This window comes from Balaenoptera ricei, chromosome 10, assembly GCF_028023285.1.
Source record: "Balaenoptera ricei isolate mBalRic1 chromosome 10, mBalRic1.hap2, whole genome shotgun sequence".
Lineage (NCBI taxonomy): Eukaryota > Metazoa > Chordata > Mammalia > Artiodactyla > Balaenopteridae > Balaenoptera > Balaenoptera ricei.
In genome coordinates this window covers 103280254-103308170 of record NC_082648.1, presented here as the reverse complement: position 1 = coordinate 103308170, position 27917 = coordinate 103280254, and the positions used below count along the sequence as shown (strand labels likewise).

The following is a 27917-nucleotide window of genomic DNA, read 5'->3' as shown; positions in this document are numbered from 1 at the left end:
CGTTGCAAGTTACAGAAAACCAGCTTCAAGGTGGCTTCAGAAAAAGAATTTATTAGCTTGAGGAACAGGGAAGTCCAGGAATGGCCCTGGCTGCTGGCCTGGAAGGAGAGAGGGGCTTGAAGGAGGGTCCTGGGTCGGATTGTCCCCCCAGCGGCCTCTCTGGGTCCCACTCAGCTTCCAGCAGGCTGCCTTTGTTGGGCCCACTGGCCCGGGAGCTCCACGCTTCCCTCTGCCTGCCAGGGCCTCCTGAAGACAGCGGCCAGGTTGGTGTGGCCTGTGCTCAATCCATGGTCCCAAGGCCCGGGTTTGCCTGACTCACGACTACAGGGCCACTGCAGCAGGACCCCAGAGGGTCCTAGATGCGAGGGCTGTTGGCCCAGGTGTCAGATCCCCACAGCCCTGTGGGTGTCTGCTGGGGGCGAGGGTCCCCAAACACCCACTCCCGATGCTCTTCCCCCTGTATCATGTCAGCACGTACTACGTGCTCAGTAAACACACCAATTGTTAACAAGTTGTTGCTGCTAAATCTTCATCCATCTCTTCTCTTGGCCTCCTCCTCTCTTCTATCAATGGCCTACCTACCCACTATAGATTCGTTTCTTCCTTTCCCCAGTAGATTCTGATTCATTTTTTAATGCACTCATTCAAGGGATCATTCACCAGTCATGGGTTCACTGACAGGTAGTCAGTGCAGGCTCTGTGCTGGGTGATGCGGGGACACAGATGCTGTCCCTGATCTGAGGAGGTCACAGCTGGGGAGAAAGGTGCAATAGCAAGGGCTGTGGGGCACCAGCCTGCAGTGGGAGAGCAGAGGCCTTCCTGGAGGAGGGAACAGGGTTCCTGCTTCCCTGGCCAAGTTGTGTCTTGCTTGGAACCAGGAGCGGGGAGGGCAGACGGGGCGTGGGCAGGCTCTGTCAGGGGAACTGGCAGGAGGGGACAGCTCAGGATGGGAAGGCAGGATCTCCCTTGGGTTGTGTCCCTAGCTCCTGGGGATTAACAGCCCCTCTCTTGAAATCCCATTGTAATTACTCTGTTCTTGGCTCACTGCCCAGCCCCACACCCAAGTTCAAGGAGAGGCCTGTCTCCCCAGGACCCAGCCCAGGCCTAACAAATAGAAGATGCCCATCCAGCAACAGTTAGTCAAAGGAACCGATTAACTAATTTATTTTAATCCCAGGAATTTGTCTAGTCGATTTGCAGGTGTCTGCTGCCTCCCAGGAGACCTGCCCCCCTGAGTCTCTAGCTAATTTCAATTTGCACTGAAGGAACCTGAGAAACATCTATGGGCTGGGATCGCCCCTCACAGCACGGCCGAGTCGGCACGTTCTCCTGAGACCCGCAGCGTGCTGGCGGGGGTGGTGGCCGTCAGGGCCAGGTTACTGATGGGGAAGGAGACCGAGGCAGCATTTATAAAACTGGCTCAGATCTTGTTCAAGCCACGTCACAATGCTTTGGTTTTTGCCACAGCAAGGCAACCTCTGAGCTCAATCCTCACACCCCAGAAAGCACACCACCAGCTCAGTGAGTGTGCATTCCTATGATTAAAAGCATGGCTGACAAAGGAAACCAGGTACCTGAGGCCCCTTTACGAAGTGCAGCTTAGACTAAAGAGAAAACAAGCCCAAACCAGTGCCACCAAAGCCCAGGGAGAAGCTTGAGGACATCTCTGCAGAGACAGCAGAAGGGCCGAGGCCCCAGGCAGCAAGGTGGGGGTCCCTCTCCCAGGAAGCACAGGGGCCTGGGGTGAATGTCAGTAAGGCCTCCGCTAACTGTGACCCTGGGCAAGTCACTCTCCCGCATTGGTACCCTCACCCAAAAGGTCGGACAACAGAACCTGCCTGGAATACGGGGAGGAAGACAGAATGAAGGGGTTTATCCCAGGGGTAGCCTAGGCTTGGGGGGAGGGGTGCCCCCAGGGGCTGCGTAGGAGACTCCCCTCCCCCAGCTGAGCCCAGCACCAACCCTTCTGACCCTTGACCGACCAGAAGGTATAAGGGTTCCCTGGGAAAATGCAATTTGCAAGGCAAGTGGAACAGCGGTCCCACCTCGGCTCTAACTGCTTAAAACTGCACCCTGGCCCTTAACGAGGATTAGAAGATGCAGAATCACGTTGAAAATTGATTTCTGTCCCCTCTTCCTGTAATGCTGCTGGTTACAGGGCTTCGCGCTTCACAGGCCTAATCAACAGGCTCCGGCTACTTGTAACCCTGCGAAGCCAGTGTGGCAGCTGGTCTGATGGCCGGGGAGGCTCCGCGGAGCAGGCGGCCAGGCCGGCTCACTGCAGGAGGTGGACGGCGGCCGCCCTGCGGATAAGCCTCGCAGTCAGTGGGGAGTTGGGCTTCAAGGCGTCTCGCTCCATCAGAAGGCTCCTGGGGAAACAGAGACAGGCTCTGTGCTGGAACCTCCTAGAATGTGGGGGGCGGATGGTCCCTCCACCCCAAGGCAGGACACAGGCAGCACGGGCTGGGGCCCAAGTGGTGGAGGGAGAGGACGGCATCACGGCAGAGGGTACTAGAGGGACAAAGGCCCAGAGGCAGGACGCCAGGGGTGGGGACCAGAGGGAAGATGGGCGGAGATGTGAGGATGAGAAAGCGTGGACTCCAGAGCCCCGCGTGCTCGCACAGGCCCAGGACGTCCAGTGTTCAAAGAGCATCCTGACAATGCTCCCAGCGATGCCCGAGTGCAGAAAATTTCAGGGTGAGCACATCCCCGTGGCCTCGTCTGCCCCAGGAACTTGGGGCCCATCCTCCCGCCATACGGAATGCTGGGACCAGAGGGTAGAGCACGACTGTGGGGATGGGGGGGAGAGCCACGCCTGAGAATGTTCCAGGGAAGCAAGTAGCAGAAGAGATGGTGTGGGAAAAATCGAACTTTCAACAAAGAGAGAATCATTTAAGGCAAAGACCCCAAACAATTGACAACAGCGATTCTGTGCGCTGAGGGTGCGGTTTAGGGGCCGGGGCCTGGCACTTGGGGCAGGGACACCATGGCAGGGGGCCGAGGGTTTCCACCTTGGACGGGAGGGGAGCTGAGCCGTGTGAGGACGGCAGGAGGGCACCCCGACAGCAGCAGGCTCCCCTAGCACTCCCAGGGGCAGACCCCCTACTGCGCCCCCGCCCCCCAGCGTGGACCTCGTCACCCCGCCCGTGTGCTGGCTCCAGCTCCCCCGCTCAAGCCCGCACCCTCCTCTCTGTCCAAAGGGCCCCACCCTCCCTGCCCAGCTGCCACCAGAGGTGCCACACCAGGCCTGGAGCTCCCCAAGCGGCTCCACCGCTAGAGAAATGTGTGTGGCTTTGCACGTGGCCACGGAGGGGGACAGCGAGGGGCATGTGTCCAGGGCGCTCCAGGGTGTGACCATTTCCAGCGTGTCCATCCAGGCTCAGGTGTGACACAGCGTCCACGCCTGTTTCACCAGCACCTGCACTGCTCACTTTGGAACGGTCGTCGGGGCAGCCGGGCCCTGCCCACCGTGGGCCGCCCGTGCCTGTGCTTGGACGCTGGTGCTTTCCACCTGACCTCTAACCTCGAGCGCCCAGCAAGGGCCTCCTGGGCCCCACGGTGCAGCCTGGACTTGCAGCGGCAGCTTCGGTGGGCCTCACGACACCCCTTCTGCCCACCCGGCACCCCTTGGCTCCCCTCTTTCACCTCGGCGTTCCAGGAGGGCCTAAGGGAAGGGGGGGCGGTCACATCTCCCCCCAGAAGCATAGGGGCTGGTGCAGGTCGAGGTGAGTGGGGTGTGGGACAGCGAAGGCTGCCGGCGATGGCTGGCTTCATGGGTAGAGCTTTCTTCTTGGGGTGCCCCTACCCTGACACCCCCAATCCTCCAGCCACACCCCTCCTCCTAACCAGATCACCCCTGGTCTGGTTAAACTTGCTTGGTTTCAGGCCTCCCCGAGAATGTCACCTCCACCAGGCACCCTCCCTCCCTGACTCCCGCCCACTCATCACAGCGTCTTGGGCAATACGTCCGCCCTCGTGGCAGTCGTACACATATTTGTGGGATTGGTTGCCTCGTGTCAGTTCCCACAGGAGAGGTAAGCTCCACGCAGCCTGGGCCTGGGTCTCCTGCCCACCACTCCCCCACCCCGCACCGGCACCCAGCACAGGTAGGAGAATGTGAGCTGAGGCCCAAAGGATCGGTAGGCGTCAGCAGGTGCGAGAGAAGAAAGGATGTCCCAGGCAGAGGGTGTGGCACGTGCAAAGGCCCAGGGGCCTGAAAGAGTAACTGTAGCTCACTGTGGCCAGAAATGAGGAGTGGGCTGGGAGGGCAGGAGGGTGGGCCTGGGGGTGGGGGTGGTCAGATCCTTTGGTCAAGTTGAAGACGCTCACAGGGGGAGAAACAGGCACCCCCGTAGCCTCGCATCTCTGCCTCAGAGGTGGGCACCACCTCGGGCCAAGGGAGGTGGGAGCCTCTGGGCACCTGGGAGCCTGTGGGGAGACCCTCGAGTGAGAGGGGGCTGTGCTCGGGGTCCTTCCCAGCTGGGCTTTGGGACCAGAACGAGGAACTCACCGGGCCACGTTCTTGTGGATGCCGGACGAGCAGTTTAAGGCCGCGTGAATCAGTAACTGGTTGAAGACGTCTCTCTGAAAGGTCAAGTGGGCACGTGAGGCTCTGTGACGTGGGACGAGGGATGGGGACGCCTGCCCCCTCCCCGCTGCAGGCTGGCCTGTTCTCAGGGACAAGCTTACTGGGGGATGTGAATGGCAAGGACTCTCCCACACTGTGGGCGCCAACACCGCGGAGATAGAGGCTGTGGGGCACAGGGGCTCCCGGACTGGGGCCCTCGCGCTGCAGCTGCTGGCTCACCTGGGCGTTGCTGCCTCCGATCTGGACAAGCCGGTAGCGGATGGGCTGGAGCAGTTCCACCACGCCGTCGGGGTTCCCGCTCTGGGCCTCCACCAGGGCCTGGCACAAGGGCAGCCCCACGTCGCGGGCCAGGAGGTGCTGGTAGTTCTCCCCCGGGGACCTGCCGGCCCGAGAGGGTGCCCTCAGCGTCCTGCAGGGCCTCATGCTGCCCCCACCCCCGACTCAGGCGCCTGAGGAGGCGGCTGTCTCCTCCTCAGCCCGGCATCCCTGGCTCCGTGCCTGACACAGTAGGTGCTTTGATCAGGTGACCTGACAGAGGACAAGCCGCCAGGGAGGGGAGAGAACTGGGCTCTAAACTCAGTTCAACTGCGATGTGGCCTTGGGCAGATGCCCAACGCCTGGCCTCGGTTTGCTCATCTGTAAAGTGGGAGTAGCAGTGCCGCCCTCACAGGGCAATGCAGGTAAAGGCTGGCACTGGAGTCGGCGCCGGCCCCTGGAGTGAACAGCTGTGGCAGGCTTTGTCTTCCCGTTGCCCTCAGGTGGCGGTTGGTCTAGGTCGTGAGGGCTGGGGGCCTGAAGCTACGTCCCCGGCCAAAGCCCCCAGTTCATGCAGCTCAGCCCTGGGAGGAGGGGCAGGGCAAGCGGCCGTGGGTGGCCACCCTCCCCCAGGTGCCTGGGACAAACCACCAGGGTTCACGGGTCCCACAGCTCTAGCCCTACAGGCAGGAGACGAGGGCTGGCTGCCTCCTTGGTGGCCTGTGCTGTGCAGAGCCCGCTTCCCTGGACTCTCTCTGGCCCCCGCTGTGATTGGAACCGGCTCAGGAACTGTGCTGGGTGTGTGTCACCACGTCACTGCCCCTCACTCTCCTACCAGCCTGTCCCAGCAGATGAGGAAACAGGCTCACATCAGAGAGCTGAGGCCCTGTAAGCGGCGGGTCTCTCTGGTTCCAGGGCCTCACCGCATCCCCTGTGCGTGACACTGACATTGAGGCCTAGGGGATCCAGAGGCTGCTCTGTGTCCTGGGGGATCCAACTATACCCTCGCAGGGCACACCCCGCGGGGACGCACGCCTAGGCGGGGGGTGGGGAGAGGACACCTGGGGGCACACACTTGCGGGGGACGCACACCTATGGGGACAAACACCCAGCAGGCGCACACCTGCGAGCGGCCCTCCACGCGCGTCTGTGCGGCTGTGCCCACCAGTGGGGCCTCCAGCCCCGCAGGCGGGCAGGGGTGGCGTGAGCAGCCCCCCAGGGCCCCCTCAGCAGGGTGGGGGTCCCCCTGGTGGCCCCGGCCCCTCCACGTACTCGCTGGCATCCCGCAGGGTGGTCAGCAGCTCCTGCGTGGTCCGGGAGTCCCCAGCGCCCAGGGACGCCATCAGGAAGTGCACATCGTTGAAGAGCAGGATGTGGTCTCGGCTGTGCTTCTGGGTCACAGACAGGACATCTTGCCACCGCTCACCCACAGAAACCCCTGGGGGCACGGGAGGACACCCGCAGGCCTGGCATGAGCGCTGTGCGCACGGGCCTCTGGCACCCACGGGTGGCTCCAGGTGAGGAGGCCGGGTGACGCTGGCAGGCGATGTCTGGCCTCGGGCTTAGGCTTTTGGGGCCGGTTTATATTAACTTCGTTTAATCATAAATGTGGCAAACGGGTAAGGTAGAAAGCAAATTTAAAAAAAAAAAAAAAGCTATGGAAGGGTATTAAATGAAGTCTCTGGCCCCTTTGACAAACCCCAAACCACTTTAAAAATTCTTCCCGTGGTTCTCACTGAGCAGGCACCTGACACAGCACAGCACGGCGGAATTCATAAAAAGCATCCTTCCGCCTCTGGGTCTGGATTTCCGACTCGACAGCCCCTCCTCTGCTCCGCTCTCCACCACCACCTCCCGCCCCCTGTCCCTCTCCGCTCCTGCAAGTTACCCGATTTTTCCTACTGCTCCTAGCGGGCTCCTCCCGTGACCTTGTAGTTGCCCTTGACTTCCGTTTCTCCGCCTGCCAGTTGGACGCAGCTCTGAAGTTTCCACTCTGCATGTTGAGGGAGCAAGTGGCCTTCCTCCTCCCTCCACCGGCCCCGAGGCACCCACACCGTGCCTCCCAGCCTCCAGGCCGGGCCCGTCCCTTCCTGACCCCTCCTCAGGCGAATTCAGGGGGACCCAGGCCGCGCCTCCACAGGCAAAGGGTCAACAGGACTCAACTGCCCCCAGGCCCCTCCCCTCTCCACCGAGTTCCGGATGGTTTTGGCTGGACAGAGTCACAGGCCTCCACCAGCCTGGGTTCCGGTGTCCCGGCCTTATCACCTGGACGGCCGTGAGAGCCTCTCACTGTTCTCCCAGCTCCTCACGGATGCCCCGGCCTCCAGCCCGGCCTCCCCTGGCTCAGCCCCCCTGCTGGACAGAGCCCGGCCAGCCCTGCCCCGCGGGCTCCCCGCAGACCAGATGAAAGCCGCACTCTTCACCCTCCCTCCCCAGCTCTCAGCCTCCTCTGCTCCCCTGAGCACACGGACCCCACACTCCGTCACTCATCCCCGTACGGGCCACTGGCTTCTGTGTCTTGGGGGCTTCAGATAGGCCGCTTCCCACCTGTAACATCCTGTCCTGTCGCCACCTGGCAAAACCCTACGTTCCCTTCCATGGCTCACATTTCACCTCCTCTAGGAAGCCTTCCCGGAGCCCTCGGAAACAGCCAGTCCTGCCCGGGCCTCATCCCCACTGACCCAGGACCTACAGTGGGTACAGGTTTGGCTCTGCTGAGCCTGGGGGAGAGGGGAGAGCTATCTGGTACCCCAGTGGTTGGCCATAAGCCTTCCGTAGCCCTCAGGGCTATGGCCAACCCCATCCAGGCTCCCTGCAGAGCACTGCATGACACTGTTGGGAAAACCCTCCCTCTGAAATCCCAGGGAGTTGAGAAACTGAGGTGGTGCCCAAAGACAGGTGGCCAGGCGCCACCCGTGCCATGCAGGCAGGTAGGCTGTGGGAATGGCAGGTGCCAGCAGGATTCGGAGCCTGAGGCCTGCACACCGAGGAGCGGAGGGAACTGGGAGAAAGGGCAGCAGTGGCCTGGCCCACTGGCCTCAGGCCAGCCGGAAGGCAGCCGCAGAGCTGGTACCCGAAGCCGCGCCGTCCCAGGACCGGGAGCGGGCCCTGGAGAAACTCGCTAATGAGCTCCTGCCGGCCTGAGCCCAGGCCGTGGCACCGTCCCCTCGTCGGGTGGGAGGAGAAGAGCCAGAGGAGAAGGCCCAGACCGGGTACCTTCCATCTGCAGCCGGTAGAGCATGGAGCAGCTGTCCACCACGTCCAGCATTGCCCCGCTGACCCGCAGGCTGGGGAGGATCTGGAAGACAAGGGCAGGTAGGGCATGAGGGGCTGCAGGGACGGACAGAGTCCACCCACCTGGGCTGCGTGTGGGGCCTGGGCAGAGCCAGCCCTCAGCCAACAGGAGCCACCACCAGTGTCCCCTCCACCCCAACTCTCAGGGCCATTGCCCTCTCCGAGGGCCTGGACCGCTCCAGGTGCCCCAGGGACACTGGACAGACTTGAGAAAGAGCCCACCGCACTGGCAGCTGGGGGAGCACCTGCCGGGCCCTGGCACCTGTCACCTCCTGCCCCCAGCCCTGGACTATAATGGCAGAGAATCATCGCGCCCGACCACGATTCCACATTCAGCTGGTCTACGTCTCACGGCACGCAGCTCTTGTCACCCTTCACTCTCTACCACGAAATCCCGACAACTTGAGAGGATGATTTATAGGAAACTTTACTGAGTGTTTTTCTCTGGGGTTTAGATCCTCAAATTACAAGCATTTTTGTGACCCCAGGCTCTGCTATTAAGCCCATGGTGGGGTCCCCAGCAGTTGCAAGTTAGGCTTTTTTTTTTCCCTCTTAAACATACCTAGGGGGTGGAGGGAGGGGGAATAGGGAGTTAGTGTTTAGTAGGCCAGGAGTTTCAGTTTGGAAAGATGAAAAAGTTCCAGAAATAGATGGTGGTGATGGCTGCACAACCATGTGAATATACTTAATGCTACAGAACTGTACACTAAAAAATGGTTAAAATGGTAAAATATGGCATGTATATTTTAATACAGAAAAAAAATTCCTGGGGGGCTTCCCTGGTGGCTCAGTGGTTAAGAATCTGCCTGCCAATGCAGGGGACATGGGCTCGATCCCTGGACCGGGAAGATCCCACATGCCGCGGAGCAACTAAGCCCCTGTGCCACAACTACTGAGCCTGTGCTCTAGAGCCCACGAGCCACAACTACTGAGCCCACGTGGTGCAACTACTGAAGCCCACGTGCCTAGAGCCCGTGCTCCACAACAAGAGAAGCCACTGCAATGAGAAGCCTGCGCACCGCAATGAAGAGTAGCCCCCACTTGCTGCAACTAGAGAAAGCCCGCACACAACAACGAAGACCCAATGCAGCCAAATATAAATAAATAAATAAAAATTAAAAAAAATAATAAAGTCTGTAATAAAAAAAACAATTCCTGGGAGTTCCTGATGGTCTAGTGGTCTAGGGTTCGGCACTTTCACTGCCATGGCCTGGGTTCAATCTCTGGTTGGGGAACCAAGGTGCTGCAAGCCGCGTGGCTCAGCCAAAAAAAAAAAAAACCAGAAAACAAAATCCTATGGGCAGATCAATGTTTTTACCAAAGAAAAGCAATCTAAAATAACTGGAGGGGGACTTCCCTGGTGGCGCAGTGGTTAAGAATCCGCCTGCCAATGCAGGGGACACGGGTTCGAGCCCTGATCTGGGAAGATCCCACATGCTGCGGAGCAACCAAGCCCATGTGCCATAACTACTAGGCCTGAGCTCTAGAGCCCGCAGGCTACAACTACTGAGCCTGTGAGCCACAACTACTGAAGCCCGAGAGCCTAGAGCCCATACTCTGCAACAAAGAGAAGCCACCACAATGAGAAGCCCGCGCACCGCAACGAAGAGTAGCCCCCACTCTTGCAACTAGAGAAAGCCCGCGTGCAGCAACGAAGACCCAACGCAGCCATAAATAAATAAATAAATAAATTTCTGTTAAAAAAGAACATACAAATACATTTAAAAATAAAATAAAATAAAGTAAAATGACTGGAGGGAAGCCTGAGATTCCAGAGATGACCAAATGAGATGTGCAATCTACCAACGCCCACGGGCAAACAGAGTCAAATTCCATTCTGGGTTTCGACACCACTCTGCGAGAGAATCAATGCCGTGAGGTCTTACACAAGAGCTGTGCTCTTGCTCCAGCTGTGGGTCTGGCTGGGGTAATACTGATTGGCTCAAAGATCTGTTAGAGACTGAAGGGTAAATCGCTGCAATAAACCGAATCGGGTGCAAGCGTGGACTTACGTGGTCATCATAAATGGTCAATGCGGCCTCGTATTCGCCCTGGAAAAATGAAGTTCCGGGATTAACACGTGGAGGAGGTGAAATGTGATGCTGAGACATGAATTGCAAATGGCCTTGACAAAGCCCCCGCCCCACAGCCGGGGTGGGTCTCAGGATGGGAGGAGAGGAACCCACCTCTGCCCCAGCCCTTCGCTCCCCCGTGTAGAAGACACAGCAGCTGCTAAGGGAGCCCTTTCTGCGAAAGCATTATTCTTCCTATGAAGCGCTTGTCAAACAGCTGCCAGCTTTTTCATGTATTTCTCTAGGATTGTTTTTCCCTTTATTTTCCTTACTGCCCATTCAGTTGGGTTCACTGCTTTCTTGGAGACACTGTATCACTGCATTCTGCCTGTCATTACAGGGTCCTCACCTTCCAAGCATTTCTCTTTGGACATTTAGGGAGCTTCTAGATTTTCTCTGCGATAAACTGTAAGACAAACCCTTATAAATGGGAGCCAGTGGTGGAATCACTGGGGTCAAGGGCGTCCCCACACCCTCACTGCCACTGGGGCAAAGCATTCGGAGGGTCCCATGGTTCATTCAGCTACAACCGTGAGGTGGGAGCCTAGCAGTCCACTACAGCGGCAGGCGCTCGGGCTACCCTGTCTCCACGAATGGCACACAATACACATGATTTCCGAGTCCAGACAGTCCAAAATACCTAAAGTGGTTTAAGCCTGAAAAGCTATTTGAAAACATGAGTGCTCTTATTGCATCAGGACACCATTGAAATGTGCAATCACACCGTACTGCTCCACGGGATACAAAGTATAGCAAAAGGTAGAAAAATATATCCTTCCTTGGACATCTTTATAGGATAAGACAGCCGGTCATCTTACCTTTTCAATCAGATATAAAGCCCAGTGCCAATAATTATGACAAGCAAGCATATCAGAGTCCTGGGGAAAGAACGAGAAAATGAGAGAAAAATCTGACAGCCTGTCGGGGGCAGGGGGGGAAGCAGCTGTTGTTTTGTGCCAATGCAGAGCGCCACAGCTCTGAATGCAGGCAACACTTCCCAGGCACCTGCCCCGGCCGGCCTGTGCCGGCGAGTCCACGCCCCATCTTCTCCTTTGGCTCTGAGCCTCGGCAAGTGGTGTGCCTGAATTTTCTGAGGACGCTGAGGCTGCGGCAGGCTGGCATCTTAGCCCCAGAGCGAGAAGGGAGGAGAACCAAAGCCTCACCTTCCTTAGGTGTGGAGTGGAGAAAATGAATAAGTCTATCCGAACGGCTGCAGAGGCCCACTGCGTCCAAACAGTGCGATGCATCCAGTAAAACCCTACAGATCAGTGAGCCCAGGGCCAAACTCCCCGCAGGTCCTGGCAGAGCCCACAGAATAAGGGGAATGGGGTGACATCTAGACGGCTGCAGCTGGTATGCTTTTGGCCCTACCATGAACACTAGCCTACAGGGCTGCGGCTGACACTTCCTTCTCTGCCTGGATACCACCTCCCATCTCCTGGAAAGGAACTGACGATGCCTCCTCCACGGCCCACGTCTACCTGGCACCTGTATTTGAGGATGCCAACCCACCCAACTCCCCTCTCCCTTACAGGCCACTGTAGGCCTTGGTGCCTTTGCTTAAGCTGATCCTACATCTCCCTGTCCTTTGCCTAGCAAACACCTACTCACCCTGCAATACTCAGCTCATACATTGCCTCCTCCAGGAAGCCTTCCCTGACTGCTTCCCCCTCAAGCCCAGTTGGGTGGGATGCCTCCTCTGGGTTTCCACATCCCCAAGAACGCCCCTGGCATGGTGTGGTCATGTGCTGCTGAGGAACTGCTCGCTCCACTTGACGGGCCTTTTGAGGACAGAGAGGTCTGGGTGTGACACTCAGTGGGGTCCCCAGGGAGGGGCACAGGCTGGCGCAGTGACTGGAGACTGGACTGAGCCACAGCCAACTGCCTGGGGCAGGTGCTGGAGGAGGAGGAAAGGGAGCCCCAGGCCACATCGTCCACCCCAGGGCTGTGCAGCCAGGCCAGAGGCTGGCAGGAGCCACTGCAGGGACGTGTGCAGGCATCGGGGGACGAGCACCTGTTGGAGATGGCCCCAGCCACCTTGGGCTGCCTGTTACAGTCGGACTAACACCGATGGGGACTCCTTCGGGGCAAGGGCTTCACAGTTGTTGCAACAGCAGGTTTTCAGGTAAGGAAACTGAGGCTCAGAGGGATCACGTTCTCGTCCTGGGGTAGAGCCAGGCCTCAAGCACCCAGGCCCAGGAAAATCGGAGTTTGGGGGCAGGAAGTAAATGGAATACAAACGATCTGGCCCTGGCCAGGCCTCCACGGCCTCCCTCTCAGAGGACACGGCAACTCTGGCGCTCCCTCCACCCAGAGTCACTACCTGTCGGGGGAGCCCGAGGACAAGGGTCCGACCCACACTGTACCCCCACCCCCACCCAGGGCCTAGCTCGTGCCCAGCGTTTGGGGATCCTTAAAAAGATCTGGGTGTGGGGCTTCCCTGGCGGCACAGTGGTTGAGAATCCGCCTGCCAATGCAGGGGACGCGGTTTCCATCCCTGGCCTGGGAAGATCCCACATGCTGCGGAGCAACTAAGCCCGTGCGCCACAACTACTGAGCCTGCGCTCTAGAGCCCGTGAGCCACAACTACTGAGCTCATGCGCCACAACTGCTGAAGCCCGCACGCCTGGAGCCTGTGCTCCGCAACAAGAGAAGCCACCGCAATGAGAAGCCCGCGCACCGCAACGAAGAGTGGCCCCTGCTTGCTGCAACTAAGGAAAGCCCGTGCGCAGCAACAAGACCCAACGCAGCGAAGAAAAAAAAAAAAGATCTGAGTGTGAATCTAATGAGATTATAGTTCTCAAAGGTTATCTTACACCTGTTCGCCTGCTCTACTTAATACCCCTCTGGGAGAAGCCAGGAATCTGCCTTCTTGTAAATTACCTCTCGCTGGCCTGTCCTAGGCCAGGGAGCTGCTGGGAGGAGCTGAGGTGACCAGGCCAGTCCCCTGTTCCCCGCCTGGCTCCTGGTCTCTCCGTGGTTCGCTCAATCACTGAGCACCTGCTGCTCGGTGCCAGGCCCTGGCAGAGACTCACTGTCTTGGCCAGCGGTGCCCTGGGAAGCCCACCACAGCACAGAGAAGGGCAGAGCAGCAGACCGCACCTGGCCAGGTAGCCAGGCTGTACGCCAGAGACAAACTCAAGGACGACAGGCGCATGCAGAGAGAGGGCCACAGCAGCTGGGTGCAGGCGGGCGCCGGGAGTGGGAGCAGGGAGGCCCCTGGGCGTTAAGGCCCCAGGAGAGGGTCTGGAAGGGCTTGAGGGGTCTGGATGGTATCCTCGCTGCTGCCTCACCAGGGCCCTGACCCCCGCACACCAGCCCCACCGACGGTGGCTGGGCCGTCATCCCTCCCATCAACCCCCGGCTGCACCACGTGCTCCCTGAGGATGCTCTGGGGTTCTGGGGTCTGTGTCGAGTCTGCTGGCCAGTGAGCTCACAGTTCTCACCCCTGCTGGGCTCTTGTTTCCCCTTTCTCATCCATTCCTTCTACAACCTCAGGCCACAACCAATTCTAGAAACACCTTCAAAACATCAGCAGATGTTGGGAAGCCGTGGGGTTCCCAGGGGATTCGGTGGCTTGACAGAAATGCCTCCAAGTGGAAGATGAGTTTTCCCTAGAACTAAGCCACGCCTTGTAACTCCATCCGTTAATCCCTGGCTTAACTTGGGGGAACAAACAGAATTTTCCAGGCAGGTGGATGGACGAGAATCGTACCTTCCAGTGGGTTTCTGAGCGCTGCATGAACTCCAATCCATCCTGGACCTCTGCTTTCATCTCATGAATATGGGCGATGGTGTGCACCGACCACGCGTCCGTCGGGTTAACAGATAAAGCCTACGTGGCGGGGGTGTGGGGGTCGGGTGGGGGACAAGTCGAGATAACATGGGTGAGTCAGGCCGCCTGGTGACAAGGTGTCCCCAAGCCATGCAGGGGCACGAGGGACCTGAGCAAGCAAGGGGCCTGGGCTCCGCCTCAAAATAACGACCCCAAAGACCAGCCCGTTGACGAAACACCAGACGCTGCCAGAGAGGGTATCGCTGCCCATTTCACAGATGAGGAAACTAAGGCTCAGAGAGGCTAAGTGACTTGCCCGGGCCCACACAGTTGGGTGGCACTGGGGTCTCATCCAACCCCCTGGCCCCCAGCCTCCTGCATACAGCTGAGTCACTGCCCAGTTTCCCCTGTGGTGAGAAGTAAGGCCGCCTCCCTCTCGCGACTGCCGTGGAGGCCAGTGGACAGAGTGTGTGTGCTCCAGGGGCTCTCGGCTGCCCCTCCCGACTAGCACACATGCAAGGGCCACACACATGCAAGGACCACATGTGTAGCTTTCCAGGCTCGTTCTGGTATCACTGCTAGTAACAACAAGAGCCGCTCCGATGACCGGTGGACTTGATGGTGACGACATGGCAGGCGGGACATGAGGTCCGACTCCCGCCTCACGGCGGGCAGTTTAGCTCATGGCTACTGAGCGCCTACCGATCTTGGCACAGAGCAGTGAGCCGAGGCTCACCATGGGCCTGTGGACCATCCACACGAGCCCAGGTCCTCCACACCTGATCACGGGGTCCCCCCAGCCCTGCCACCTCAGGCGCCCACGCCTTCCGCAGAAGCGGAATTGGGAAGGCCCAGCACCTTCAGCCCTGGCCTGGCACCTGCTGCGGGGTCTATGCTGGCAGGTGGTCCCCAGCAAGCCCCACCTCCTTGCTGCAGCCCTGACCTGCATGGGCCCAACCAGTCCGCGTGGGGACACAGAGAAAGGCCACGTCTGTAGGGAACGATGCGCAGCCCGGGGCAGAGCCCTGCAGGACCAGGACCCTTCAGGAGACCCCAGGGGCGCAGCTCAGCAAGCTGAAGGGACCTGCTAAGCGTGCTGTAGAAGGCAGAGGCTCATGGCAGCAGGGCTGCTCTCATCCCCCTGCTGGGATTAAGCTCCCCCTCACTGAGGGGTTCCTGACCGGCTCCCTCCCCAGGTTCCCTGGGACAGAGTCTACAAGGCCAGAGCGATCTGGCCCTGCCTGCCCCCAGACTTTGCTCCCAGCACCCGGCCTGCCCACCTCCGCCCTAAGTCTCAGTCTATCAGGTGCTCCGTGTCCCTGAACTCTGGCTGCCGCTCTCCTTCCCCGACAGCTGCCCTTCGCTCTTCCTGCCCTGGGCGTTCAGCCTGCAGACAAGGCCCACGTGTCACCACCGTGAGGCCTCTCCAGACTCCAGTGGAGACTGTGCAGCCCACCCTCGCTCTCCTAGAAGCCTGGCCTTGCCCACTAACTGTCTGTGGTGGGCTGGTGCTGGGGTCAGAGTGTGGGCGCCTGAAGGAGAAGGGGCGTGAAGGGAGCAGAGGGGGGCACCCCATGCCACGGCTTCCTGCTCCTGGCGGGTGTGAACCTGCACCTTTTGGTCACTCTCTGACTTCTTGAGCCATCCTGCCAGCCCTCAGGTGCCCACATAGACGGCACCCAATGGGAGAGACCAGCTGCCAAGGTCTCCAGGGGAACCTTCCTACAGCTGACCCCCTGGATGACGGCGCCTGGTCACCCAGGCCATGGAGCCAAGACTGCCAGGAAGCTCCCTGTGCCCCCCGACGGCCTGACTCAGGGCTAAAGCACAGACCCCATCATCCTACTGTCAAATCTGGGCTCTATTCTATAAATAGAGCGGTTGTCACAGGCCCTGTGGGCCCCCGGAGGGTGCCGGCTGTCTCCCAGGGAGGGGTGCTGGGAGCCAACTAGGGCAAAGACTGGGGCGAGAGCCCTGGCTGGGTGCTGGGGAGCAGGTCTGTCCAGGCAGCATGAAGGACTGTGCTCAGGTGGCCTGGGGGGCCGTGGCTCTGCCTTCTGTGAGCTGTGTGGCCATGGCCTTGGCCTCTCTGGGCCTGGTCGCCCTCCTCTGGGCAATGAAGAGTTCGATGCCCCGCTGCAGAGGATCGAGCCGACAGAAGCGGCGTGTACACTGAGTGCCAGCCCTGAGCCAGGCGCGGGAGTGGTTGTCACCCCTTGTGCGTGGCGGCCCCTCCCTGGGACTCAGTTTCCACTCCCGCGAGAGGAGGAGCTGGAGAGGGACTCTGAGAGCCAGAGGTGCTGAGGCTCCCGGGCCTGCAAGCGAGGGACGTCCACGGTGCGTCCACGGTACCAGGCAGCCCATCTCCGCCAGCACGGAAGGAGGGTTCCGGGCCGGCAGGAAGCACTTAGCATCCCACCCTGTTCTGCACCCTTGGCCGCTGCTGCCTCCGGATGGGGGCAGTGCTGAAGAGAAGGGCTGGCCAGCAGGACCCCAACGCCAGGTCAGGGCCCACTGGAAGCAGTCTGATGAAATAAAATTTCTATCTTAAGGCAGGACAAGAAAAATTAAACATAAAGTTCTCTCTCTGGGCTTGTTTGGGCCTCCTCCCTCCCTCCCTAACGTGCAGTGTGCACGTGTGTTACACATCCACCAGCGCTGGGAGTACCTGCTGGACTGTAAAGACCGATTCTCCCCTTTTTTCTGATGCTGGCAAAGTAAGTTCTTAAAAGAACGTGTTCTTCCCCCGCTCTCTAGGGGGTCATGGTGACTCATTGCTTGCTTCGTCTGTGCTTATCCGGACTATGTATCCTTGGTGACCTTTACGTAAAATATCAGGATGTCATTTTGATGTACGATCCTTTGTCTCCAAAAGGTAGATGGCTGTATGACTGTACCTTTGAGTTCTAACAGGGTGAACAGTTCTCAGAACTTTCTGAGAATCTGCTTCCTGGGTTACAATCCTCAGTTTGGCTCGAATAAAATTCCCTTTTTTTTTTTTTTTTTTCTTAACTTATAGTTCATTGAATTTTCGGCAACAAGTCTCAGTCATCACTCATCTGTCAGCTCCTGGAGGCTTGGTGAAGTCAGTGACACTTAGAAACGTGAGGTCCCAGGTGGGAGAAGTAACGCTGATACTCGCTTCCCCACCTACAAAGTCTGGGTCCAGCAGCGCAAACTGTGGGCCCTGGAGACACGGAGCTGGGGGCGTGCAGAGCTGCCACTCCGTGTGACCCTGAGCAAGAGGGGTGGACGGAACCCTCCCTGGGCCTCATTCGCCTCCCTGGCCTGGGTGGGGAGTTTGCTGAGCAAGGCGGCTCTGCAAACCCAGGGTGGGGAAAAGGTGACGGGAGGGAGCTGCCCTCTCTGTTAACATGAGCCCTCCAGGTGGGAAACGAGGTCCGGAGGGGGGTGGGTGCAGCGTGCCTGGAGTGCTCTCCTCCACCTGACCCCACTCCACGAGGGCTCAGGCATTTCAGGAAGGGCCCACTTACCTCTTTGCCGAGCTTTTCCGCCCGATCGTAGAAGTTGGTTTCCATCAGTCCGAAAGAATAGATGCCTTTCACGTAGCTGAAAACAGAAGGAAATTATTTTTTTAAAAAGTGCCCTAGAACCGTTCAACCCTCAACATGACCCGTGTCGGTCGAACTGTGTCTCCCCCAAAATGGTACGTTTAAACATATGCCCTAACTTGGAATTAGAGTCTTTGCAGATCGTCATCGAGCTCAAGTTAAGATGAGGTCATCCTGGATTAGGGTGGGCCCTACATCCAATGACTGATGTCCTTATAAGAGAAAGGAGAAGGAGGAAGGTTTGGACACAGACACACATGGACACACACACAAAGGACAGACAGTCATGTGGAGACGAAGGCAGAGACTGGAGTGATTTCAGACTTGCCAGTCCCCACAGTCACAGGAGCCAATTCCTTAAAACAAATACCTTCGCCCCCCCCACCCCCACTCCATTTATATATGTAAATAGTATAGATATAGATACAGATATACACATCCTATTGGTTCTGTTCTCTGGAGAACCCTGACTAATACAGCTCTTCGATCTATTAGTCCACTTGACCTTCACAACAATCCTATGACTAAAATGCAACGGAGGTGATCATGTGTGGTGTGGTGGTCCCTAGGGCTGTTCATGGTTATTCCAGGCCTCCCTCTCCTCCAAGCCCAAAGTAGAGCTGCATTTCCTGGCCCCCTGTGATTGGGTGACTGGATTTGACCAGTGACTCGGGAGCTGCAGGGCACCCCCTTCAATCTGAGCACTAATGCCATTGTGAGTCCCCCAGGAGAGCTCTTTTCCCTCTTAGCAGCAGGTATATCCCGAGAGCAGTTACTTCGTCAGCTGGGATCCTGGAGGGCAACAGTGGCAGGGGTGTGGAGCCTCAGCTCTCCTATGATGGACAGTGAGAAACTAACCTTTGTTGTAATAAGCTTCGGAGAAAAAGATCTAGAGGATGTTTGTTACTGCGGCAAAAATTATCTTGTGCTGACTGATACATAATAGTACTACCTCATTCCCAGGATGGGATAAAGATCAAATGAAGACGTGAAGCCTTTCACTTTTTTTTTTTTTTTTTTGGCTGAGCTTTGCGGCTTGCAGGATCTTAGTTCCCCGACCAGGGGTCAAACCCGCACCCCCTGCAATGGAAGCGTGAAGTTCCAACCACTGGATCATCGGGGAAGTCCCACCTTTTCACTATAAAGAACTAGGAAATAACAACAGTAGTCTCACTAGTTTTAGGGCAGGGCCAGGAGAGTTGCCATGTTTTTAGGGCAGAGGAGAGAGACTAAGAAACAGAAACGATGTGATTTCCAGCTGGCACCTACCTGCTAAGGGGGATGTCGGGTGTCCAGAAGGGATAAATTCGAGCCACAGAATCTCGCATCTGTTCCTGGTAGCCCAGGTAAAAATAGGCATCGTGGGAAAATTTCAGGGCCAACATGTCTGTCGGGTAGTCCTGGAGAATCTGTTCCCACAGCTCACAGGCTTTTGGAAGGTTCCTGGAAGCCAAGAGAAGTTTCTCAGCAACACTGAACACACTTCACACACGAGGAGTGGAAAAGGCTTAATTTCCTGCCAGTGTCACAGCCTGCGCTGAACTGGTTAAAAGATACGTGTAAGTTTCTACGTTAGGTTGTGGCTCAGAAAATTGAAAAGCCTCAGTGGGAAGTTTTACTCTCTAACTCAAGAAAAAAAAAAAAAAAAAAACTAGTTTAACAAGTTACCAAAGACAATTTCACCTGAGACCGTGAATCAGCTGCAGGAAGCCTGAGAGGTGGAATTCCACCCCTGTGCTGACATCCGCACACACTTGCCAGGAAGACCAGGACAGAACTCTCTCTGTCACTGCTTCAGAACGCCCGTAGCATCAGCTCAGGTCACCCAGCTCTGTGGGCATCTCTCCTGCCCAAGCAGACACAGGGGCTGTCCTGGGGGCAGGCGTCAGGGTCAGGACTCCCACACACAGGGGGACGGACAGCCGTGGGAACAGGGGCAGGGGAGACTGGAAGACTATAAGCAGATGCTCACAGGTGTGTAAGGACCAGGAGCACGAGGGCGAGGGTTTGCTCCTTTCTCCTGTCTCTTATCTGTTTCTGTACTGTGGTACTACTAGTTTTGTAATGAAAATAATAACCAATTTATTTAACGAAACACAAGTTGCTTTGAATGCTAACCTGGGAGTCCTAACCAACCATGTCCTCATTCAGCAGTCAGCTGAGGACAGAGCAGCAGGCAGGATGCGATTCTCAGTCAGGCGGGCACGGGAGTCAGGGTGAGAATCCCCCCGAGGCCCCCTCCGCACGGCGCGGGGGGCAGCCCGTGGCATCGCCCAGTGTGGCCTCGGAGCGCCAGCCCCTGGCCCAGGGAGGCCCCTCACCCCTTGGCAAAGGTCTCTACTGCAGACACGTGCAGCCGTTCCCGCTGCGTCAGGGGCTGAGCTTTGGAAATCTCCACCATCGTCTTCACGGCCAGGTCCAGCTCTTTGTCCAGCCTCACGGAGCTTCCGGTGCCAATCAGAATGAGGCCATTAGCGATGGCGTGGCCCAGGGCTGGCGAAAGGTGGGAAAATAGCTGGTGATTCAGACGGTCCCACCCAGCCCAGCCCAGCCCCGCATGTGAAATAAACGCCCAACGTCCCAGGAGGGGCAAGCCAGGCGGCCGGTAGGGTGTGTCCCCACCGACAGTCCAGAACTCAGCTCCTCACCGGGCACGTGGAGGGCACTCTGGGGAGTGCCAACGTGTGGAGCACCTGCGCCCCCCTCACCAGGTGAACTGGTTAGGGGTTGCCTATGGGCTCCTCTGGAGCCCCACCTGCTTCCCTCTCAGCCGCTACTGTCACTACCACCAGCATAGGGCCTCCCAAGGGCCACCTGGTAGATGCTGTCGGGTGGCTGGTCCCCAGAGGACGGAAACCATGATCCTGTCTTGGCTGCTCTCATTCGCTGAGAGCTCGGGGGCCGCGGAAGATGGGGGTGTGCCTTGTGGCCCTTGTAGCAGCCTTGCTGGCAGGTGTGCTGGCCCCCAGGTCCTACCTGGGCTTCCCAGCCTCCACCTTGACAGAGGAAGGGTATCTGCTGGCGTTTGGAACTCAGTCCTTGGCCCAGGCTTGGGACCTAGGGCCCAACCACAGTGCCAGGACCACCCATGTGGCCCCTGCTTCTGACCTGGGGCCAGGGTCTGCTCGGAGAACCTGAGCCCATGCCTGGACACTGGCTCCCGTGACAGCTCCCTTCATCCCCTATTCTGCGCCCCTTGCCCTCAGTGGGACCTGGCCACAGTGGGGGTCCCTGCTGCCCTCCCATCCTCAGCCTTTCTGCCCAGCCCAGAACCTCACCCACGCTGGGCCACCCTCCTGGGGTTCCAGAATGCACTGGGCTGACCCCGCCCGCGTGCCTGCCACGCACATGGCTTGCCTGTGATGGCAGCCCTCTGTCACCAGGTCGGCCCTCCCCGTCACAGCTGCTGTGGAGTTGGCCTCGCTAGTGCCCAGAGAGGCTGCAGTGGCCACTTCTTGTGTCCCGAGGGGTCCAGGCTTTGGACTGAGACAGCCTTGTCTGATCCCAGCGCCCCAACTACCAGCTGGGTGGCTTTGGGTATATTTCTTACTCTCTACTCTCTCTGAATCTCAGTTTCCTCATATGAGAAATGGGATCAGTGTCTTCCCTGCAGAAGTGACGTACAGTTAAGGAGAACGTTTGAAAGACACCTTCTATAGAACCTGGCATCTTTATGGGAGCAGCTGTTATTCCAAGCACAGTGGTGGCTGTCACCTTCCCTCCCTCCCAGCCTGGTCACTTCCACCAGCCCTGCCCTCCCCAACCCAGCTGAGTCCTGCAGTCAGGGAAGCAGTGAGGGGCTGGACTCGTGAAACGGGGTTCCTCAACCCAGGGAAAGCATCACTCACCGAAGGTCGGATCTGCTGCTTTGAGCTTCGACAGGCAGCCCTCAATGCCACCAAGACTCTGGTCATTGGTCCATTTTACGTACTGAAATTTAAAAGGTGAAACAAAGCTGTCCCCAGGGAGTTTTTAGTTCATGTAAATGAAGGCTTGTTTCTAAACCTTGATTTTTTTTTTTTTTCTTTCTAGAACACTGGTATTTTCTGGACCTTAGCTCAAAGAAAACATAACTGGGTTGATTTCATATGAAGAGACTGAATACACGGAACTCAAGGCACATTTTCTAGGGTTGGTGAGGCCACCATTTCCAAAAAAGAAACATCTAAAGGAAGGTTCTTCCTGACAGGTGACCTGCCCACAGTGTCGGCCTCGTCAGCCCCAAGAGGGACCTTGACATTGGGTACCAAAATAGGAACCTTGCTACTTCCTATTCATTCCTTTAAAAAAGAATCACAGTAAACATTCATTATAGAAAGGAAGAGGCATGAAAGCCAAAAGATCAAAAATATCCTTAATCTCATCTCATTATCATTTTTGACAATTTGGTGTATTTGTTTCTAGTCTTTTTTTTTAATGCCTAATTTTTTAAAAATAAATTCATTTATTTTATTTATTTTTGGCTGCATTGGGTCTTCACTGCTGCGTGTGGGCTTTCTCTAGTTGTGGCGAGCAGGGGCTACTCTTCTTTGCAGTGCGCGAGCTTCTCATTGCGGTGGCTTCTCTTGTTGTGGAGCACGGGCTCTAGGCGCATGGGCTTCAGCAGTTGTGGCATGCGGGCTCAGTAGTTGTGGCGCATGGGCTTAGTTGCTCCGTGGCATGTGGGATATTCCTGGACCAGGGATCGAACCCATGTCCCCTGCATTGGCAGGCGGATTCTCAACCACTGTGCCACCAGGGAAGCCCCTAATTTTTTTTTTTAATATTTATTTATTTTTTGTCTGTGTCGGGTCTTAGTTGTGGCACGTGGGATATTTCCTTGTGGCAGGCGGGATTCTCTCCTGTTGTGGCGCATGGGCTTAGTTGCCCCATGGCACGTGGGATCTTAGTTCCCCGACCAGGGATTGAACCAGCGTCTCCTGCATTGCAAGACGGATTCTTAATCACTGGACCACGAGGGAAGTCCCAATGCCATTTTTTTTTTTTTAAGATTTAATTATTACTTTTTATTTATTTATTTATTTTTGGCTGCGTCGGGTCTTAGTTGTGGCACACGGGATCTTCGTTGGGGCGCACGGGCTTCTCTCTATTTGTGGCGCGCAGCCTCCAGGGGGCGTGGGCTCTGTAGTCTGCGGCATGCAGGCTCTAGTTGAGGCGCGCGAGCTCAGTAGTTGTGGCGCGTGGGCTTTGTTGCCCCGCGGCATGTGGGATCTTAGTTCCCCAACCAGGGATCGAACCCGCGTCCCCTGCATTGGAAGGAGGATTCTTTACCACTGGACCACCAGGGAAGTCCCAGCAAACACATTTTAAATGAAAAATACCTGACCCAGGTCTTAATTTTTAAAAATCCTAAAACCATAATAATGCATTAGATTTTAGAATGTGCCCTATCAGTTGTCCAACTTACATCTACACAGAATTAGCACATGTATTTTAACAAGACACAAGGGAGTTGGCACAGAGACGCAGACGCACAGCAGGGGCGGGGGTAGAGGTGGGGTGGCTGCCGCTGCACTGGGGAACTTTCCCTGTAACAAACTGTGCTCTGCAGAGGCCAAAAGTCGCGGGAAGGGGACTAATAGACAAAGAGCTCAGACGCACATAGTGGAGGCCCTTGGCAAGCCGACGGCATTTCACCAGTTGTTTCTTGTATGGCCCTTATGTTTCTAGAGGTTTCCTTGGCCCTTATGCTGCATGGACAGAATCAGTAGGTAGCGATTTCACCGCCCTTGAAAAAGTTCAGCTCTAGTTTTCCATCAGTGTGTCTAGACCTAGGTGCATCCTGCTGCTATAACTCACTTCAAGAGTCAGCTCAGCTCTCTGGACCTCAGTTTCCCCACCTGTCAAGCAAAGTATTTGGACCTTACCTCTGAGACTCCCCTAGTTCTAAGACTATAGGTTCCTTCACTGCTGTTAGAAATGACTGGTAATACGGTGGAAGGTCTTAGAACAGCCATAGGTGGGAGCAGTATATTCACAGATTAGCCCCAGGAGAGGGGCCCCATGCCTTAAATGGAGGAGCCCCACACCAAACCCTCAGCACCCTCACAGGCCAACACCTGCCACTTGGGGGACCTCTCAGCCATGCCCTGGGCAGGCAGAACTGTTCCCACGCCCTGGGGGTACAGGTACATGGATTCTGTTGCAGTCGATTTCTCAAGTCTGCATGCAGTTTAAAAAGCATCCATCACTTTCTGAGACATTGACTGTGGGGCTTTGGAGCAGCCTGAGCCATTGGTCCTGTGCAAGGATGCTTCAAAGCATTATGAAGAACGTTCAGGTCCCCGGGAAGCCCTAATATACTCAAGTTTACCAGGAGATTTGGGCAGGAATGGGGTTAACGGGCTGCATTGCTTATAAAATCAGGATAAAGATGTAAAGTTTTGAAAGCTTCGAGTCCCGTGCCTGCTCACGGTCATCGCTGACAAGCTTTACCTGGAGAGCACATCAGCTGGCAGGCAGTTTGGCTGTAAACTTAAGCAAGCTGCGTTAGCTGGGCGCTAGAGCAGCACTGTGCACGCGTGGAAGTACCATTTACTTGTGGCACGAATAAATGCAGCCGTAAGATGCACCAAAACAAATTTTTTTTAATGAAAATAAAAACCATTCACCCGTGTAAGAACCTTCCCCCTGGACCGTTACAGAAGGGGCCACCACTTCTCTCCACGGGCATACCTGGGTCAGGGTGGCATCAAACAGCCTGCAGGCCTCGTTGCTTGGGGTTGAGAGAGGGAGCCCGGCATCCTTCCAAGCCTGCACACAGCAAGAAGGGGTCTTATTCCACGTAGCCCTCCAAACAAACACGCACGAACCCCAACCCCCAAGCACCCAAGATGCTAATGCCTAGCACCCTGTAGGTATGGGCTTCCAGAAGACCCATCCTTGCGGGGCGGGCACGGACTCCCAGATTTCATAGATGGTGCGCTGTAGAGAGAGCTGAGCCCTGGGTGGGGCAGATCCTGATGCAAATCCCAGGGCCCTCTAAGTAGCTGAGTGCCCTCAGGCAAGGTCCTCCCTCTGACCCCTGTCTGGCCTCTCTGTGAAATGGGGCTCTGGAGGACACGTGGGGTGACTGTAAAGTGTGTGCCAGGGAGCAGACGCTCAGTAAGGGGTTGTCCCTGCTCAGGCCGCAGGGAGGTCTGCCAGGGCAGAAGAAGGGCTAGCGCTGGAGGGCAAAACCAGGAGGGTGGTCCTGCCACCTGGCCGGCAAGGTACCAACCACCGAAACAATTCCTCTCATCTCCCCACTTTACCAGGTAGTTCAGACCTTCAGGAAACATCTCCAACTAACTGAACTGTTTACTGTAATCGCTGTCGCGGTGTCTTGCCAGGGGCGCAGAGACAGGCGACTCCCCGGTATGGAGAAATGACCTTTACTCCGGCCAGCCCAGCGGGCGGCTCCTCGGAATGGCTGTGCGCAGGTCCCCTCGCTCCTCTGAACGCCCCTCCCTCAAGTGCGAAATGGGCCCAGGCTCCCTGCCCCGGCGGGTCCCGTGGGAGACCCTCACTAACGCCCAGCGTCCCCGCTGTGTCGTGCCGGGGTTAAGAGTCTAAGCTTTTTAGGAGGACCTGGGGTCTCCGCGGGGCGGGGCCCCGCGCCGCAGATTTTCCGGGGGCGGGGGTCACAGTAGGGTCCTCTGGTCCCTTCCGTGCGCCCAGGACGCGCGCCCGTCTCTCGGGGGCCGTGTCTCCGCCGGACCCCTGGCAGGGCTGATCCCGCCACCCCCGGGGTCGTGGGGCCGCGGGGGACCCGGGCGGGGGCGGCCTCCGCATACCTGGCAGTCGCGCAGGGGTGCGGCCGCGGCCATGGTGCTGGGTCGGTGTCGGGGGCGCGGGCTGCGCGCGCCGCCGCGGCCTTCCGGGTGAGGGCGGGGAGTCGAGCCCCGGGGGCGAGGCGGGGCTGCCCCCGATCTCCGCTCGCTCACTGGTCCGCTTCGGACACACCCACCTCTCCCGGCCGGTTCCCCTGGGCGGACCCCTCCGGCTCCCTTCTCCGGGGCTGCGGGAACCCGAGTCGGCTCGAGGCGAGCAGCTTTGCTGTGCGCCCCCGCCTCCCCCATCAGACAGGGAGCCTGGGGCGGAAGGGCCAGAGGGCGGGCCGGGAGGTTCCTCCCTGTGGGGACCCTCTGGGAGGCGACTGCAGAGTCCCCTCGGAGGCAGAGGAGCCCGGGGACAGCGGTCGCTTTCAAGCTCTAAGAGTTCCACTCGGAAGCCGCGCGCGCGTGCACACATTCACAGAGGTCATTTTGACCTGTGGTCGGGCCTTGCCCTGCACCCTCTCCAGGGCAGAGGTTGGAGTGGCGGGTAGGGGGAGTGTCTTTGAGACCAAAAAAATGTGAGGTGGCATTTTCCCTCCCCTTCCCTTCACCCCTGCAAGTAGCAGGGCCTTCTGGAGGCCCCTAGACCTGTGCCCCTGCAGGGCCTGGGCCTGGAAGCTGGTGTTGGCTGGTGGCAGCAGCTTTGAGCAACCAGTGGGATCAGGGGCTGTGGTAGGCAAGCCCTGGGTGTGGCCATGGGTGTGCAACCTGGACAGTCGTACCGGGCCTCACACTTAGAAGGGCCCCGTGCTTGGCTGAAAGCTCAGCTGTTGCCATCTTGAAATCCTTAACAGTTTTTGAACAACGTCCCCACATTTTCATTTTTCACAGGGCCCTGGATATCATGTAGTCAGTCCTCTGACAGCCAATCCATTAACAAGTGCATCTCTTCTGAATTCCCCACTGCTCACCGCCTCCACCATCACTCACCCTAAACCGAGTCAGGACCAGCTCGCTTACATACCAAATGTTCTTCCAGCAGTCAGGCCTGTCCCTTTGATTTCCCTGGACCCCGCTTTATTGGCCTGTCTCCTTTCATTCCTGCCCACCTACAGTCTATCTCCCTCACAGCAGAAGGATGCTTCCAAACTGGAAATCAGATCAGGGCCCTTCCCTGCTCAAAACCCTCCAAAGACTTCCCAACCCACTTGAGATAAAATTCAAATGTATGATCGTGGGCTCTGAGGCTAAGCTTGCTCTGGTCATCGGCCATCTCTCCAACTGCATCTTCTACCACTTTCTCTCCTCTCTGCTCACTCCAGCCCCACTACTGACCTTCTCTCTCGTTCCTGCCTCCACGCATTTGAACGTACAGTTGCCTGTGCTAGTTATGCCGCTCTCTAGCTCTTTGTGAGCCTTGCTCCCTCATTTCTTGCTGATCTGCTGGCTCAGATGGTGCCTCCTCCAAGAGGCCTTCCTTGACTCCCCTATCTCATCCTCATTTCTGATCTCTTAACCTGCCTTATTTTTCTTCATATCACTTATCACACTCAAAATTACACATGTTATATCATGCCTGGGTTATTTTTGATTGTCTCTCACCCCCATTATAATGGAAGCTCCATGAGAACTGGGCCTAGGGCTGATGCCTAGAAAAATGCCTGGTATGTAGTAGGTGCTTGAGAAACATGTGTGAAATGACTAATGCTAAATGAATTAATGGGGAATGAAAGGAAAAAAAATCAGAGATAATAAGGGATAATCGGGGATAATAAGAAAACAAATAATTAGGTGATAGACCTAAATCCAACCATATCAATAATTACATGAAATGGTGAGAGTAATTACATTAAATGTTGATGGTCTAAATATGCAATTAAAAGGCAGAGATTGACTGAGTGGATAAAAGAGTAAAACTCTATTAAATGTTGCCTATAAAAGACCACTTTAAACATAAAGACATAAATAAGTTGAAAGTAAATGAATGAAAAAACATATGCCCCATAGACAGTAAGCATAAGAAGGCTAGCGTGGCTATTTTATTTTACTTCATTTCCGCCCCCCCAGTTTTCTTGAGATATAATTGACATATAATGTGGCTATTTTAATACCAGGTAAAGGAAACTTCAAAACAAAGATTATCACCAGAGATAAAGACATCTCATAATGATATTAGGGGCAATTCATCAGGAAGATATAACCACAAATGTGTATCTACCTAATAAACAGAGTCCCAAAATACAGGAAGCAAAAATTGACAGAATTAAACAATGAAATAGACAATTCCACAGTTATAGTAGGAGAGATTAACCTCTTCTCTCAGCAATTGATAGAACAACTAGACAAAAATGCAGAAAAGACATAGATCTAAGCAACACTACCACCCCTCTTGACCTAGCTGCCATCTACAGAACACTCCACCCAACAACAGTAGAATACACATTCTTTCTTTTTCTTTTTCTTTTTTTTTTCACATTCTTTTAACGTTTCATGTAACATACATTAAGACAGACCACACGATGGGCTTTCAAACAAGTCTCAATACATTCAAAGGGATAAAAGTCATACAGAATGTATCCTCTGACCGTAACAAAATTAAATTAG

The 27917-nt window shown here is 56.5% G+C and overlaps 1 protein-coding gene across 1 annotated transcript; it reads right to left on the bottom strand.

Annotated features, from left to right (window-relative positions):
- Nucleotides 1–35: 35 nt before the first annotated feature.
- Nucleotides 36–25437, bottom strand: TTC38 (tetratricopeptide repeat domain 38). Its single transcript, XM_059937179.1, has 14 exons — nucleotides 25332–25437; nucleotides 24232–24309; nucleotides 21405–21486; nucleotides 19878–20049; nucleotides 18826–18999; nucleotides 17479–17554; nucleotides 13925–14044; nucleotides 11028–11087; nucleotides 10150–10188; nucleotides 8060–8141; nucleotides 6116–6281; nucleotides 4808–4967; nucleotides 4511–4584; nucleotides 36–2369 (listed from the first exon to the last, which is right to left on the bottom strand). Exons 1-14 carry the CDS (start codon nucleotides 25362–25364, stop codon nucleotides 2276–2278), a joined length of 1410 nt encoding a protein of 469 aa, XP_059793162.1. The 5' UTR covers nucleotides 25365–25437; the 3' UTR covers nucleotides 36–2275.
- Nucleotides 25438–27917: the final 2480 nt, after the last annotated feature.